General features: G+C 39.3%; 1 protein-coding gene across 1 annotated transcript; it reads left to right on the plus strand.

The window, feature by feature from the left end:
• The first annotated feature begins 211 nt into the window (after nt 1-211).
• Nucleotides 212-11,160, plus strand: LOC124119381 (dentin sialophosphoprotein-like). Its single transcript, XM_046481869.2, has 3 exons — nt 212-504; nt 3,644-4,171; nt 8,026-11,160. The coding sequence occupies exons 2-3, from the start codon at nt 3,664-3,666 to the stop codon at nt 10,410-10,412; spliced, it is 2,895 nt and encodes a 964-aa protein (XP_046337825.1). The 5' UTR covers nt 212-504; nt 3,644-3,663; the 3' UTR covers nt 10,413-11,160.
• The last annotated feature ends 8,232 nt before the right edge of the window (nt 11,161-19,392 follow it).

Consider the following 19,392-nt stretch of genomic DNA (forward strand, 5'->3'; position numbering starts at 1 on the left):
TAAGCTCACGCTGACATGCTGGACGGTTGTTTCTGTCGCCCGATACCTTTAAGGCTCCATTCAGCGCATGGCTTCAGGTGATTGCAAACACTTTAACGAAGGGGATCTGGTTTAACGTTAAAGGGAGTTCGCACTTTACATGTAGTGAGGTGATGGGCGCATGCGCTGTACGGTAGTCAAACCAGTCTATACAAGTTGGTGTGACTCAAAGCTCCGTCCCAGCGCGTGACATCGAATGTTATCACAGGGCGAAGCTTTGACTTGTGGCAGCGATAGCAGAGAGTGCTATCGCTGCGAGGAGCTTGGAGTCCATGGCGAATGTTTAACGAAGGTGGCACGCGCTGGGAAGGAGCTTTGAATGTTTTCCCATAAAGGGACGTAATTATGATGGACTCTTCCGCTTGATCCGAGAGCTGTCATCAACTGCATCGGATGGACATAGATTGTTAGATTGCTGTTGTCATTTACGATTTCGTCTTTGTCCGAGCACATTCAAAGCAGAGGGTAATATATTTAAAACAACTTTAATCTGTGTGTAGTGTTTAAAGAGGTGGGAAAACCCTTGGACTCCCCGCAGTCCCTTGTTGCTGGTCATCTCATTCGACCAGTGGGGACAGTATTTAGGCTACTCCACACGTGTGGGTATAATTAGTATCATAATATTTGATGTCGACACATGTCAGATAACATTGTAAGATTTCTACCTGTAAGAGGATAAATAGAGTCCGCCAGTCGTCACGCGTCAAAAGGTATTCTTTCAGTCCACAAATGCATAGGCCTAACAGCTAGGCCATGGACCCGTGAAAATCCCGGTATGGCTAGAATTGACCTTACCATGCTTGACCTAACAGGCGACTAACGGGATTGGGTGGTCAATCTAAGTGATTTGGTTGATGCATATCATCGTATCCCAATTGTTTAGATGGATGCACATGATGTTAGTCACTGGATTGTCTGGTCCAGACTAGTTTATTTACAGAGCGCCATGATATTGCTGGAATATTGCAGAGTGTGACATTAAAGGGGCACTGATCTAAAGCAATTCACTGGGACTGGTTGTTGCCTTTGTTATTGTTTTTTCCCGTGAGTACCCGGATGATATAGCAGGAACCTAGACTAGTTCGCAACCTGTGCTGCGCATTTTGTAAGCGCATTTGTCACTTTTATTGATAGTATAAGGGCGTAGGGTCACATTGATCAACAAAAGGAATTAAAGTTTTGGAAATAATAAGGAAATGTAATTATCTTTGTGGGTAGCATCGCTAATGGTGACGAAGTTTTGATAAGTCACTTGCTTGATATATATTTCTCCTGAGCATTGCTTATTTTATCGTGTTTATAATTTTACAGTCAAAATGTGCAAAATTTCCACCTAGAAAATTTATTAAACACCTGAATATTTAGTTATTTTACAAAAAGACTGAAAAATATGTCCATCTGTATGATTATGACAACGAATTCCAAACATTTTTATGTTTAATCATCACCAAGCGACTGAAAATGTTACGATGAAAAGTACATTTCTATATTGTTTAGCTTCTAATCCTACGTAATAATCTATTGTGATGTTTTTAGGCCCTTTTGATCGTCTTAATCAATTTTAGTCAATCTGTTAAAGAAATGGAAAGATTTTTCAGTCAAAATGACTGAAATATTTACACATTTTATAAATTGCCTAAGAGAATCACATTTTACAAATTGAGTGTAATATATACTCGCTTACAAAGGAAAAGATTTGTGAAAACAAGTCTATTGTGCATGGAAGAATTTCCCAACCAAGACGTAGAGGACCAAGAATATACAATAATGAAGGAAAACAAAATGCAAATATCATAATTACAACCTACAAAATTTATGTGTATAATTTTAGGCAGCTTCCTTTGTTGGAGGAATGTATCCGTGAATATCCACACAAAGGAACAATATCCCACACGTCTGCAGCTGTACAAAGAAACTTATTCGATTCCACGTGTCTCTGTTACAATCAAATATTTTAAAATATATATATATATATATCGTTTCGGGATATTATAACCCGTGTTCGTTTCTCAACTGATCACTTAGATTGTTCAGGTGTTTCACATAGGTGTCAAGTCTCTAAGGTCGGCTGAGAAAGCCCACGTGACAACTATTTTCATAACGTCCACTGTTCCTAAAAAAATCCCTTAAGTTATATAACAATGAGCAATCAATCAACGTATTATCGGTTAACCCTTTGAACAAAGTATGTTGTTTTTACATCGGCACTTCACGCCATAATATGAGTGTATTCCGTCTGCTTTAGTAAACCTACACATGTAAACACTGACTTTTGACATATCCACTGTGCAAGATAACAGTGATTAATCAATCAATGTATTTTCTGTTAATCCTTTGATGACTAGGAACGATCCGTTGATTTACAAAAAAAGTAAATCAACTGATCATTCATCTCTTGCTGGGCTGCCATGTGCATATTACATAACACACATTTCACCTCACTTAAAACCTGGATTTAGATTGAATAATTACCCCTGACACAATAAATGCCAAATGGGAACCTTTGTCAGGTAATCTAAGTGGTGCTACCAAGTGTATGGTTATACGAGAAAACGTGGATGACAAGAAGGGAGTAGTGATCTATTATCGACAAAATCCGAAATCCGAAAATGCTTTCACTGCATGGATACTTTTTTTATTATTAAACTATAACCATCAGGGGTATTTCCAAATGACGACATCCGATGAACTCCGCCGTTATTTTTTGTCTGTTTGTTTAGACTGAAGAAATTAATTAACAAGCACCCTTTGTCGAAATCTTAATAGATCACGGTTAACCAATCGGTGTTGAAAAATGAGTAACATAATTATTGCCTCCAAGTTTATTTAGCTGTCCTTGCAGACAGTAGCCCAGTCTCTTGTCACACTCAGTTGCGTTGCGTATCATCCGGGTACTCACAGGGAAAATACAATAACAAAGGCAACAACCAGTCCCGGGGAATTGCTTTAGATCAGTGCCCCTTTAAACAACAAACACACACACATGAAAAACACAAATATGATAGCGGTTTGTAAATAATCATGTCTGGACCAGACAATTCAGTGACTGACTACATGAGCTTCGATCCATGCGATTGGGATACAATGACATGCATCAACCAAGTCAGCAAGCCTGACCACCGATCCCGTTAGTCGCCTCTTACGACAAGCATGGGTTGCTGAAGAGCAATTCTAACCCAACTCTTAAAACGTATTGTTTTTTGAGTGGAAGTGGCAATTCCATGTATTTATAATAATGCGCACAACAATGGCCAAATGATGTAGGTAAATAAGACTGATGATTCACAATATGTGTCATTCAGAATTAATTCTTTTGCAAATTATATATATCACATTGATATATAACTCACACATTGCAAAAAAAAGAAGAAGTGATACTGGTTAACGTTTTGGCTTTGTCATGTGAAGTTCATTGCTCACTGTTAATATATTGGTGGCGTCTTATTTATTCCACCAGATTAATCTCAAATATGAATTTTTATAAACCGAATGATCTCCTAATAAAGTCTTACCTTGCCCACAGTCTGAGAAGTATCTCGACAATTTAATGCTATTTATCTAATAATTCATAGAGTCTATGCAACATCTAACTCTGTTTTTCCAGGCTAACCTCTCCATCTAGCCATGTCTCAGTATGATGTGGACAAGTTTGATCCCCCGCCAGATGCTGAGCTGGTGTGCTGCATTTGCACGTTCGTCCTAGATGAGCCCATGGAGACCCCATGTCGACATGTCTTCTGTAGGCATTGTATTGAGACTTGGCTCGGACATCGCCGCACATGTCCATCATGTCGGAAGAAAGTTTCCCGGAGGGATCTCAAGTCTGTTCTTCCACTTGTTCAGAATATGCTGAACAAACTGACCATGATATGTGAATTCCGGGAAAATGGGTGCCAGAAGAAACCAGCATTGGAGCACTACCGTGCACATATAGCTAAGTGTGACTTTGAGCTGCTCACATGCAAGTATGTCCGATGCAAGGAGCAGGTTCTCCGGCAGGACTTGGAGATGCATGAGACAAATTTGTGTGAGTTCCGAGAGGTCCTTTGTCAGCAGCAGTGTGGCTTGCATGTTCCCATCAAGGACATCGACAGCCATGACTGTATGCTAGCCCTGAAGAAACATGCTGAAGGTGAGGTCGAACTTGCTTTACTGTCATATAATTAGCATCTTCTCAAAGGCAACGGTATCTGTGATCCTATAAAGTTGTTGATAACTGGTAATTGATCACAATGTAGGTGATATTGATTTTATTGCATTACACTACAGTTTTACTAAATCATCTAACTGACAACATATATTTTCTCAAAGAATAAGTAACAGCTTTCTTTCCAAAGTGAAAACATTATTGCAGACATGTTAACATCAGAAATAGAATGTCAACAAGTCTGCTCTGTGGTATGTCATTTAGCATGTTTAGTCCCTTAATTACCATTTTGTCTCAGTATATCGAGGTTTTGTATGATCCATTTCATTTCCATAGTTGTATTATTCAACGTTTAATTGAGTATAGTGAATTTCATTTTCGTTGAAAGAGCGTGGGAAGTGATCAGCTGATCGCTATCATCGCTGAATCATTGTTTGCAAACTATAGCCAATAATCCTCGAGCTTACTTGGCTCTGGTTGCCTTACTCTGCAAGAGAGGTTTCTGCTCGCCACACCGCAGGAGTAGGCTCACCAGGAGGTCAGGAAATGCTTCCTTTTGGGGAATACCCCTGCCTTGTTCCTGACTTCAGTCGTCCAACATATTTAGTTGGTAATCTAGGCTTTGATAAACACTTGACTTCTAACCCAAACAAGCTGGCAATTAGTATTTTAAAAATCATCCGCAAGAAAAACAGACAAGCTTTCTCGTGCCCTTATAAAAACATGACTGAAGCCAGTTTATTTTGCACAGCCCTTGGGTTGTTGGCCTTCCTATGTGGAGCTCTTTTGTTCTTGGTTCGAGAAATGAATTGTGCCTGAACTAACTTGCTAAAGGTGTGATGCACACTTGGCATTATTTTAAACATGATTTATAAACACCCAGAACTGTCAAAGCTTTCGATATGGTATGGCATAACAGGCTAATACAAAAACTAAAAAAGGCAGGACTTAAAGGCCAAATAATAAACTATATCCAAGACTTCCTAACTAATCGCAAAATAACCGTGGGTATCGACCAAACGCTATCGGACCAGTGTCCCTTAGAAAATGGCAAACCCCAAGGTAGCATTCTAACACTCCAACACTTTTCAACATTATGATTAATGACTTATTCGAGGGAATACCCAATAAAATTCAAACTTCCAAATACGCAGATGATGGAGCCCTCTGGGACCGCATCAGAAGCATAAATATGGCTAAAAAGTTACTGCAGAATGCATTAAATAAAATTCAAATATGGGCAAATAAATGGGGTTTCTCACTAAATGTCGAAAAAACCACAGGGATAGTATTCAAACACAGAAATATGTGTGCAAACACCCCCAAACTACAACTAAACAAAAAAAACATACAATTCCAAAAAGAAACCAAATTCCTTGGACTAATCTTTGATGAACATCTCACCTGGGGTGCTCACATTAAAAACCTAACAAATAGATGCACTAAAGACCTAAACACACTACGCTGCCTGACAGGCCCCAACTGGGGGGCCTCCAAGGAGACCCTACTATCCCTTTACAAATTACTAATTAGATAAAAAATAGACTATGAGTGCCAAATATACAACACCTTAAACTCCTCATTAAGCGATAAACTAAACTCAATTCAATATCAAGCACTCAAGATAATCACACGCACTCAGCATGGCGCGCCGCGCATATCGCTACAAGCACTAACAGGCGAAATACCCCTGGATCTATGCCGAGAACATCTAACAATAAATTACTGGGCCTCAACCCAACAAAACCAACAAATCCAACAGATCCTTAAAACTAACATAAGCCCCGGACTCCAAGCTCTAGCTCGCAAAAACCCTCAATTAACACCAATCTCTCAACGCATAATAAATTACCTAAATACACACAACCTAAATAATTTACAGTTAAACACAGCCCCAAATAATACCTTCACACCCAAACTTCAAACCCCCAAAATCGACATATCTCTCTCCACCAGACTAAATAAAGAAACTGATCCAAATACCGCTAAATCCATCACACCAGCATACACTCAAGAAAAATGGCCAAATTGGTGTCACATTTACACAGACGGGTCCTTTGACTCGGGCTCAAAATGCACAGGATTCGGCATCCATATCGACAAACCCCAAAAAGAAACACAATCATTTAGGCTCCCAAATAATCAATCAATTTTCACAGCCGTATTAATGGGGATAGTAACATTCCTGCACAGCGATCAAATAAATAGACACCAAAAAACCCTAATCCTTTCAGACTCATTAAGTGGGCTCCAGGCCATAAAAAACTAAAACACAAAAAAACGCCCAAAACTAATACAGATAATTAAAAGCGCCAACAATCTACGTAAACTAGGTAAAGACATAGAAATAGTTTGGATCCCTGCCAACGTTGCAGTGTTTGGCAACGAAAACGCAGACAAAGCAGCCAAATCAGCACTAAAATTAGAAGTAAGCATCAACCTACCAATATCAAAAAACGAAATTAAAAGTATCACAAAGGAAAAAATCTTCCAAAAGTGGCAAAACAACTATCAGAAATCTGATTGCAAACTAAAACACCTGCTACAAAAGCCATTAAAAAAACAAAAATCCATCATAAAACACAAAAAATTGACAGAGTTTTAACTAAACTACAAACAGGCCACACTAAGTTAAACTCCCACCTGCACCAAATTAAAAAACACCAAACCGGTAAATGCCCCCACTGCAACTTAAAAGAAACGCCCAAACACGTAATACTATATTGCACACATTACGAGCAACACAGAACAACACTCCAATCCACACTAAATTGCAACAATCAAATGACACTAGCAACGGTACTAAACCCCCTAAATGACTTACAAACCTTTAAAGCACTAGATATATATCTAATCAAAACAGGCCTACTTGGCCGCATTTAAAAATAAAAGTACAACAAACAAGCTGCCAATAAACCCTAAAATTCCAAACCTATAAAAACACACAAACTCCTTTTAGTCTCCCCCCTCCACCTTTTATGGCATATTTAAAAATTCCAAAATTGTTCTCCAAATTACGTAAACAACCCTAAAGAGCCCCACCTTGGTTGCCTCACCTTTTCGGACATACCCTTTTCGACCAAACACCAAATGGCCTGGCGGGCTCCGTGCGCGAAATACCCATATGTCGGAAAGCGCACGTTAAATTCCTAATCTAAGTAAGTAAGCAAACTCCTGGGCAGTTCCACAAAGCAATCGTAGCGCTACAACTGTCGTAAGTCTCTGCTAAAGTATGGGAGTTACGATCGTCTTCACGCTAAGAACGCTTTGTAGAACGGGACCCTGGTCCTTTCAGTTACATATCACACACACTGTTATTAGTGTCGTCCTTGACTGTAACATCAAATCCCTTGAAATACATGGCTTTTAAATGTGTACTCTCTTTTAACAAAATATAGAATTGGTTCTGTTTTATAGAGGAATATGAACATGATAACTGTCAACATATGACATTTGTTACTTTGCAATGTTCCGAGGTAGCTATTTATAGTTCTTGAAGTGGTATTTTGTAAGTGGTATTCTTTGAGTACGGTTTTGTTTTTGTCCCATGACATGGTTAGAATTTGTGTCACTCCTAATGACACCGCCTTATGATTAATACAGCACAGTTGTTGACCGACGTACAATATGCTAAAATATTTCTTGGTATTATTTCGTGGTGTTGTCAAAATCTACATAAAGACGACTGCTTTTGGGCGGTCACAGTAAGTTCAAATTAAAGTCTTATGTCAACCCTGTGTATAAATTTTGATATTTTGTGTGTGCGTGCATTATGCAGTTATTCACAATGAATTCTTCTCAGCCTTAACATTACAATACAACATTAACATTTGCTTCAGAGCGACAGAAACATGCCGAGGAGTTGGAAGCCCGCCTTCAGCAGCTGATGTCCCTGCAGGAGAGCCTGCGAAAGGATGTGGAGAGCCTACGGAAGCAGGTGGACCAGGAGCGGCGCCGTCGTCCATCTCATCCTGATGACTGGTTCTCTTCCAGCTGGGACTCCTGGGACGATGATGACCAGAACACACATGGGTCCTCCGAGTCAGACTCAGAGGATGTGCCAGTAGAAAGTCTGTTCTTCAATTCCACTGATAATGATGCCTCTCCTGGTCATGCATCCAGAGATGCATTGTCCGACAGTGATAGTGATGTAGAGATGCTGAGAAACACCAGGAGCTGGAGACGGGTCAGACGTCTGTCAACAACCTCCATCAATTCTGACACACCAGAGATAATTGAGGCAGGTGTTAACAGCTCTGAAACTGTGGAAGTCCCTATAAGTATTGAAGAAGACACCGGTGCCAATGAAGTGGTGGATATGTTCAGTGGGGCTGAGGCTGCTGCAGTGCGTGAAGGCAACACAGAGAGCAGGTTGTCGACTGGGCTTGTTGCAGGGGCAAGCAATCAGATCTTCACTGCAGGAGATCTGGTTACAAACATCATTGCAGAATACCAGTCATTGGGCTCTGCCATCCAACAGTCATTTCGCCAGAGCACTGATAACCTTTCTCGAAGGAATGTAGTTGAGGGATCAAATGATTTGGATAGCCCACTAGTTACGGATATACACAGGAATTTGTCTGATGAACTGACTTCCCAGGCCGGTGTGGGTCAGGCCCTTGACACTGTATCGAGCATGGCCCCCACACCTGTTCTTCCGGCAGTCTGTGCTGATGTTCCAGGTACTTCTGCTTCATGTGATCTGCTGACTGGTTACAGTGCAATCAATACACTGGCAGCTACTGAGAACTGGCCCGCCACTGACAGGAACCATGAAGCTACAGCTCACATGTCACACTTCCCTCACTTCCAGGTGGCCAACTCACTGGACAGTGGTCAAGCAGTCACAACTACAGATTTTTATGAAGAAAGCAGATTAAAATCTGTTATTCTGCCTCTGGTTTCAGATTTCCCATCAACAGATGCAGTGTTCAGTGTTTCTTGTCCTCCAAATTTAGCAGAGCAGGCTGAAGATTCCAAAAAGTTTGGTGACAGTGTTAAGGCAGCATTCATGCATGACTGGGAGTCAGCATGTAGATATCCAAACTCGGACACTTCAGAGGAATGGAAGTCTGCTCTGGAAATTAGCAGAGAGTGTGCACCCACGATCAAACAAGAAGAGTATCTGGGTTCCCCTAGCGTGGATGTCTCAAGGACACACAAAGAATCTGTTGTTGATCTTACGATGATTCGTGGAACAGAGACAGTGGGTGAGGTTGCTCCAAGTGATGACTCCTGTATCTGGATCTCTTCAACAGAGGATGTGGAGTATGCTGAGGACACACTGGACAGTGATGCTTTCAGCAGTAGGAAGACTGGAACCGGTACCTTTACTGATACTTTGACCAGTGATCCTGATGTCATGAGGACAAGTAAAGCTGAAAGTTCAGATGTTAGTAATACAAAACATGGTGATACTATTCCAACTATGTTTTTTCAATGCCACCAAGAATTAAATTCATCTCAATCCAGACTTTGCTGTGATGAAATGCTTGATAAATGCAAAAGGAATCATAACCAATCAGAATTTAGTGAGCCATGTGTGAAAAGCAGAAAGAAATCTGAGCTTGAAAAAGTGGAATCTCATGATCAGAGCTACTCTCCAACTGTAAATGTCAAAATAAATTTGTCCTTACTCGACCTTAGAAAATTTTCAAAGCCTGGGGAAAAAAATAATTCACCTGAAGTCCCTTTGAGACATGCAAAACGTGAGAGTGCAACAGAGTTTAATACAAAACATGGGAGGTCTAGACCATTGTCCAACACTTCAAGTCAAGAGATGAAGTCTACAGGATTTCTGACAACACAAGGCAGTGTCTCCTTGTTGAGGCCTCTACTAAATGGCCCAAGTAAAACTGATTCAGTGATACCTGATCAGCCATCTGGAACTGAATTGGATGTATCGAGGTCGGTACAACCAGCACTGTCCTCCATGTCTGGTGCTCGGAAACGAAGACATGTATCTGAGACCCCTGGGCGTCCAGATGATGATGTTGAGATTCCGCCCAGCACTACCCAACTCCTGGCACAGTACAGCGAGGACAGTGACACTTCCTGGGAGCCAGGCAACTCCGATGTAGAGTACTCTGATGATATGAGTCTCACAGATGATGAAACAGCCAGTGACAGCAGCTATGAGGTTCGTGTTCCCAAACCCTTGTCCCAGCTCATTGATGAGTTGGCAGAGGAAGATGAAGATACTGATGATAGTTGGGCTCCTACTTAACTTGGAGTCACTGACACACTCAAAATACCACAGCACAGATCAGTTTAGAGTATGGCTCTTCATTTTTTTAGATTTTAGATCTTCTATAACATCATTTTCAGTTAATAAGTGTTTTCAATTTACAAATGTATTATTACCATGGCCATGTTAATGAAATATGCATGATCACATGATTTTTAATGTTGAGATGTGTTGAGTACATAAATCTGAAAACAACTTCATATTTTGATGCAAACATTTTGAGAAATTGATTCAATCTGTTATGATGATGGACTCAATTTCATTGAAATATATCATATCTGGAGGTAATGTGTTATGATCAGAGAAAGGTAGACAATATTACTTTGTACCGCTGTCTGTAAGCATGGTAAGAAGGATGACTGAAGGCAATGTATTCATGTATTTTGTATAAGCTATTTAAGAATTGACCCCAGTTTTTTTTGCGTTTATGTAGGTATAAACGAAAAAAATGCAGCGTTAGAAATTGGCACTAGTCCTATAGTCCTTGCCAAACTGCCCAATGGTAAAGGTATCATAAGGACTAGTAGAAATTTGCCCTTTTTAAGGGTTTTGCTATATGTTATCATTATAAGGACTAGTGGACGAAAACTGTTAGTTTCTAACCCTGTAATGGTGCGCATTCTGTTAATCCACGTAAAAATTGGTGTTGAATTCCATTTATATTTACGATTATAACTCAATAAACATAAAAAGGCAATTCTTATCAATAAATATTCAATAATAATGACTTCACCAGTTCACAGATTGCTTATTTAACAATTTCACCAAAAAACTGTTGACAACACTACGAAATCAGTGACATTGCACAGCACAATAAAGCAACACAAACCCCACCCATTCCATTATTAGCCATCTTCCCAAGGCAAGGGAGTTAACTGACTGAAAAAGTCCAGTTTCCACCCTTGCCGAATTAGGCTGGTATTATGGAGTTATATTTGGGCTGGACTAACAAATCTAGGCATAGTCCAATCAAAATCGTGCATCTAAATCGAAATCCGGTTCGTAAACTGTCCTGCAGATTTCGGTCGATTGCAGGATTTGCAAAGCATGTGCACCGCCAACTCGTTGTCAACAGATATTTTCCAAATCTTTTCATGTTTTTAATCAAGTTGCTCACGCATTGCGCCATGTAAGACCCGTTTTATCACAACTTAGACCTTGATTATCGATCAGATCGTCTTGACTGGGCGCCACTGTTTTGTTTGAAGCAAATGCAAGTGATACGAGAGGTGGAATCTGATTGGTCTAAAGGAGAGGCTCAGAGGGGACATAACTTGTAATAGCCATTGGTGGCGCTACGACAGAGCCCAAGAACTCCAGCCTAGTTCGGCAAGGGTGGAAACTAGACTTTTAAAGTCAGTTAACTCCCTTGCCTTGGGAAGATGTTATTAGCCAATTGGGAAACAGTAATTTGTTAGTGGGTGTGACCTACTATTTTTTAGGTTTATGCAAAAAATTGTTTCACATTTATTTACTAAGCATTAATTCCTGTTACTAGTTGTTACTCTTCTTACCCTGATTCTGTCTATTATTTGTTTTATCCCCCAAATGTCATTTATATATTTCATTACAGAAAGAGGGGCAGTTCTTTGACTGAGCTGAGGTTAACTGTGGTGTGTCACGTGACTTTCATTGACTCGGAAAAAATGGGGTAGCCTAGTGGTTTAAAGCGTTGGCTCATCACATACAATGTGTGAAGCCCATTTCTGGTGTCCCCTGCCGTGTTATTGGTGGAATATTGCTAAAAGTGGCGTAAAACCATACTCACTCACTGACTCAATACAGATAGGAATCGGGAATAAGATTTTGCCAGATGATTTTGCAGCTGCACATGAAATCTAATATCCAGTTTGATTTGATTCTTCTCAGAGGTGCAACAGCCTTACAAAACTGAACCAGGTTAACCCTGTGTATCAATTTCTTAAAATTTCAGTCAGGCAACCTGAGTGGCAACTTTGCAAAGTTACCAAATCAGGTAAAATGTTGCCAGTCTAGACAAAAAAAAACTAAGAAAAGAGTACAAAAGAATAGTACTTTTTAATGTTAGTTCTAAATAACTGGTGAATTGTCAACATTAGGGCATTGACATTTTATTCATCAATAATGTCAATAACAATGTTTAATACACATCATGCATACACCATTGTTCAATACACATCATGCATACACCATTGTTCAATACACAGCATGCATACACCATTGTTCAATACACATCATGCATACACCATTGTTCAATACACATCATGCATACATCATTGTTCAATACACATCATGCATACACCATTGTTCAATACACAGCATGCATACACCATTGTTCAATACACATCATGCATATGCCATTGTTCAATGCACACCATCCATACACCATTGTTCAATACACATCATGCATAAACCATTGTTCAATACACATCATGCATACACCATTGTTCAATACACATCATGCATACACCATTGTTCAATACACAGCATGCATACACCATTGTTCAATGCACATCATGCATACACCATTGTTCAATACACATCATGCATACACCATTGTTCAATACACATGCATACATCATTGTTCAATACACATGCATACACCATTGTTCAATGCACATCATGCATACACCATTGTTCAATACACATTCATACACCATTGTTCACTACACATCATGCATACACCATTGTTCAATACACATCATGCATATGCCATTGTTCAATGCACACCATCCATACACCATTGTTCAATACACATCATGCATAAACCATTGTTCAATACACATCATGCATACACCATTGTTCAGTACACATCATGCATACACCATTGTTCAATACACAGCATGCATACACCATTGTTCAATACACATCATGCATACACCATTGTTCAATACACATCATGCATACACCATTGTTCAATGCACATCATGCATACACCATTGTTCAATACACATCATGCATACACCATTGTTCAATACACATCATGCATACACCATTGTTCAATACACAGCATGCATACACCATTGTTCAATACACATCATGCATACACCATTGTTCAATGCACATCATGCATACACCATTGTTCAATACACATCATGCATACACCATTGTTCAATACACATGCATACATCATTGTTCAATACACATGCATACACCATTGTTCAATGCACATCATGCATACACCATTGTTCAATACACATCATTCATACACCATTGTTCAATACACATCATGCATACACCATTGTTCAATACACATCATGCATATGCCATTGTTCAATGCACACCATCCATACACCATTGTTCAATACACATCATGCATAAACCATTGTTCAATACACATCATGCATACACCATTGTTCAGTACACATCATGCATACACCATTGTTCAATACACAGCATGCATACACCATTGTTCAATACACATCATGCATACACCATTGTTCAATACACATCATGCATACACCATTGTTCAATGCACATCATGCATACACCATTGTTCAATACACATCATGCATACACCATTGTTCAATACACATCATGCATACACCATTGTTCAATACACATCATGCATACACCATTGTTCAATACACATCATGCATACACCATTGTTCAATACACATCATGCATACACCATTGTTCAATGCACATCATGCATACACCATTGTTCAATACACATCATGCATACACCATTGTTCAATACACATGCATACATCATTGTTCAATACACATGCATACACCATTGTTCAATACACATGCATACACCATTGTTGAATACACATGCATACACCATTGTTCAATACACATCATGCATACACCATTGTTCAATACACATCATGCATACACCATTGTTCAATACACATCATGCATACACCATTGTTCAATACACATGCATACATCATTGTTGAATACACATCATGCATACACTATTGTTCAGTACACATCATGCATACACCATTGTCCAATACACATCATGCATACACCATTGTTGAATACACATGCATACACCATTGTTCAATACACATCATGCATACACTATTGTTCAATACACATCATGCATACACCATTGTTCAATACACATCATGCATACACCATTGTTCAATACACATGCATACACCATTGTTGAATACACATCATGCATACACCATTGTTGAATACACATGCATACACCATTGTTCAATACACATCATGCATACACCATTGTTCAATACACATCATGCATACACCATTGTTGAATACACATGCATACACCATTGTTCAATACACATCATGCATACACGATTGTTCAATACACATGCATACACCATTGTTCAATACACATCATGCATACACCATTGTTCAATACACATCATGCATACACCATTGTTCAATACACATCATGCATACACCATTGTTCAATGCACAGCATGCATACACCATTGTTCAATACACATCATGCATACACCATTGTTCAATACACATCATGCATACACCATTGTTCAATACACAGCATGCATACACCATTGTTCAATACACATCATGCATACACCATTGTTCAATACACATCATGCATACACCATTGTTCAATGCACATCATGCATACACCATTGTTCAATACACATCATGCATACACCATTGTTCAATACACATGCATACATCATTGTTCAATACACATGCATACACCATTGTTCAATACACATCATGCATACACCATTGTTGAATACACATGCATACACCATTGTTGAATACACATCATGCATACACCATTGTTCAATACACATCATGCATACACCATTGTTCAATACACATCATGCATACACCATTGTTCAATACACATCATGCATACACCATTGTTCAATACACATCATGCATACACCATTGTTCAATACACATGCATACACCATTGTCCAATACACATCATGCATACACCATTGTTGAATACACATGCATACACCATTGTTCAATACACATCATGCATACACTATTGTTCAATACACATCATGCATACACCATTGTTCAATACACATCATGCATACACCATTGTTCAATACACATGCATACACCATTGTTCAATACACATCATGCATACACCATTGTTGAATACACATGCATACACCATTGTTCAATACACATCATGCATACACCATTGTTCAATACACATCATGCATACACCATTGTTCAATACACATCATGCATACACCATTGTTCAATACACATGCATACATCATTGTTGAATACACATCATGCATACACTATTGTTCAGTACACATCATGCATACACCATTGTTCAATACACATCATGCATACACCATTGTTCAATGCACATCATGCATGGATGGAGTAGCCTAGTGGTTTAAGCGTTGGCTCGTCACGGCAAAGGCCCGGCTGCGATTCCCACATGGGTACAATGTGTGAAGCCCATTTTCCGGTGTCCCCAACTATGATATTGCTGGAATATTGCTAAAAGCGGTGTAAAACCATACTCATTCACTCACTTCGGGAAAAAGGTGTCCAGCTTTTTCCTTTGAAGCGGGGTATCAGGGATTTATTCTTTCACTCAGGAATCCACCTGCAACCTGTCTTCTTCATTGCAGGGTATGTAGACGTTATCACGAGAGTGTGCTTGGGGATGGTAATTATCCTGTATTAGGAATGAACATTGTATTTAGCAAGCCTTGGCAAGCTAAATACATATAGTCCGGCAGAATGTTGACATGACCTTGCAATTTAGGTCCCACAGTTGTTTTTGCATGATTTCATTTGTTCAGACACTACATATGAATAAACTAATGGATGCCACTTTGGCACCCTTGAGGGTTTTGAAAAAAAAGATTTTTAAAAATTGGCTCAATTTTCATATTCGGCTTCATTTTTGTAGTCAGAAAAATACACATAATGAACTTTTCAGAGTATATAGATGTTAAATACACTTGATATAAAACATATATCTTTAAAAGTTTTGGTTAGACATGTGGTAGAAGTTCTTTTAAGTATTAAAACATAGGGACTTTTGATTTTCTAAACCTCTTTTATCCAGACGAAATGTAATCCATACCATGTTACTGTTGAATTGTGAATTATCAATGTATTACAGTAGATAAAAAACAATTATTTGATTTTGAAATTTCTAATATGAATTAAGTAATAATTACTTTGATTTATATCTTGAAAATAGGATAAGTAAAACTTTTTTAGAGAACCTTTCAGATGTTTACTAATAAATTGTATGGATAAAAGAGTGCTTTGACAATTTCCATAAAAGTATTTTAACTCATTGTTTCAATGAACAAACAAATATAATGCATGAGTTGGAAATAACATAAACCCAAGACTGAATTGTTTGATTTATGGATTGTATGTTACTTACAAAACAATCAGATGAAGAACATGCATCATACAAATCCTTATCCAGGATAATCAGTCAGGTCCCATTCTTGAATCAATTTGAGTCACAATATTTATGAGAGAGTCATAGGCAAAGTCTGTTTGAGTCTATTGACACATCAGATCAGTCACATCAGTCACTTTCATCTAACACTCTCTGTGCAGTTCTGGTGTGCTGGTTATAGCAATCATCACATCCTTCACATTCACAGAACATTGTACATGGAAGTCGAGCAACAGCACATCCACACTTTGCTGAGGCGCAGTTTTCACAGCTACATTTCAACAGTTTGAGAATGTAGTCAGGGGCTGATGGCCTTTCCTGGTGGCAGCAGCACTGGAAGCAAAGTCTGGTTGAGGGTGTCTTTCATCCAGCCATGCTTGAGAGGATCTAGAGTCGGAGGGTCTTCATCTAAAGCATGTTTCCAGATGCAGGTTTGCAGATGAGCCCTCAACGCATTCTGTTCAAATGCCTCCTGCGTAGGTGGCAATGACATGATCTTCATAGATGAGAGAGCATTTCTTCTTCCAACTTTTGATTTCCATACTTTGAAACATAGCTCATGCATTGTAGATGCAGTGTGACCATAGCATGATGACAGAAATAACAAGGATTCTTCTGTTATTTCTTTAGAGGAAGCAGACAAGTCCCCAACATGATGAAGATTACAATTACCTTTCAACAATTTGACAGCAGTAGATTTTCCAACACCCCAGCACTGAGCCACTGTGTCACAGCCTGTGAGAGCATGAGCTGCAAGAATTTTTGGAACAATAGCAGAGTGTTTCTCAACTGTGGCTTTGATGTGAATGCACTTCTTGTTGACAGATGATGTCGACTCCATGCATAGCTGACACGTTAATTGTTGGTATAGGTAGAAATGCAGTAGCAGCACAAACACATCAGTGTCGTCACACTTCACTGTGATAGATGCATTGGCAACTGACTCTGCAACAGATACCACCTGCTGAATGATAATGACATCAGCCTCTTCATGGGTTGTCTTGAGATCTTGTCGATAATCAGTAAACCATTGTTGACCTCCACAGGTACCGAGGAACTTCCAGTTAATACTAGCTTGTGTGAGCAGACTTTCAACGATTCTCTCATCTCTTGCAGATAATCTACTACTAGATCTATCAGTTGAACTTTGTTTGAAGTAACTGTGAGTAGAATCTTCTGTGGTGGGAGGGGCATGGACAGAGAAATCTTGTGTTGTCGGTTGGCCTCTTTGTCCCGTGATGATCTAGTGACACCTTTGATACTGTATTCAAAGTACCTGTCAAATACAAGGTACACATCAGCGTCTTTCAGTTTCCTCATTACATATGAAGCAACATTGTCAATGAAATCTTTTAGTTTTCCATCTTTCGGCCAGTGAACCACCCATAGCATTGCAGAACCATCAATGATAATGCTTTTTTGGTCCGAGGGGATGCTTTCTGACAATTCAACCTGCAATTGATTCCTCAAAGTAGCTTTGTTTGTGGCTGTTCTCATGACACCTGCATCTGTAAACATGGAAGTAGGCACTGGTGCCAACTCAAACTTTAAGACCTCAGCAATGTTGATGTCTCTTCCTGAGGCCTGAAGTCCAATTATTCTGGAGTAGATCAGATTTGTGTCATATAACGTGGCAGATCCAATCTGAACATGATTCTTCAAGACAGCCATAGTCTTTATCTTCTTTGACAAGGGCCTATGAAATCCATCTGGCCATGACCTTTCAAATTTCTCCATTTCTTTCTGACCCACTGCCAATGCCTTATCAACATTCACAGTACTGTCTGCAAATCTGCCACTCACAACCTGCAGAAGTTTATCAGTAGGGAGTTGGGATACGTTCAGTGGATCACTTGACTCTTGCAGCTTCTGTCGAATGCTTTCCCGATCTTTTGCATCTGCTGCAATTCGACCTTTCATTTCTTCTTTATGAGCTTAAATTGTTGATTTGTCCTGGTTTGTCATGTCATAGATATCATTTGACAAAACACTGCAAATATGAAGACTCAAAGCCCATGTCTTCAGTGTTTGGCTTTAAGGTGATGCCAATGATGCCATCTGGACCCTTTCCATATTTCATGAAAGTAGTTTCAATCATCATGTATATGTATAGGTGTATGACGCGTGACATGTTCCCCTTTGAGAAACTTCTCAAGTAGTTCTGGATTTAGATCTTCTGCTGTTCTAAGATAATAGAGGCCATAACGAGCATAGTTCTGATGTCCAGCAGCAAAGAAATATGGCATCATCAGTTTCACTGCAAGCAAATGGAGTGGCCAATCAGCCTCTTTTTCAGCTCGGACAAACTGTAGCATCAGCAAAACTGGTTTGATTAGCATATCCAACCACAGTCGCGTTGTTCTCGCATGTCTTGCTCTGCCTTCCAAGATGTTCAATAAGTCTTCTGGCTTGGATACTTCTGTTATCACATTCCTTATAGCTCTTCAACAAGAATTCTTAACGCTCTTAAGTTTTGAGGGTATCTTTTTCCTGTCATCATGTTTGCTACACTTCCGAAAGAGCTCTCAAGAATGTCTGACAATCCACTTCCAGCCATCAGCGTGCCAACACATCCAATAAAGTTCATAAGGAAATGCATTCCTCCAAGACGCAGAA

This window comes from Haliotis rufescens, unplaced genomic scaffold, assembly GCF_023055435.1.
Source record: "Haliotis rufescens isolate VD_foot unplaced genomic scaffold, xgHalRufe1.0.p SCAF_28, whole genome shotgun sequence".
Lineage (NCBI taxonomy): Eukaryota > Metazoa > Mollusca > Gastropoda > Lepetellida > Haliotidae > Haliotis > Haliotis rufescens.

Coding starts and splice junctions, on each gene's coding strand:
- LOC124119381 (XM_046481869.2), top strand. CDS start 3,664: ATGTCTCAGTATGATGTGGACAAGTTTGATCCCCCGCCAGATGCTGAG. Junction 4,172..8,025: donor CCTGAAGAAACATGCTGAAG/GTGAGGTCGAAC, acceptor CATTTGCTTCAG/AGCGACAGAAACATGCCGAG.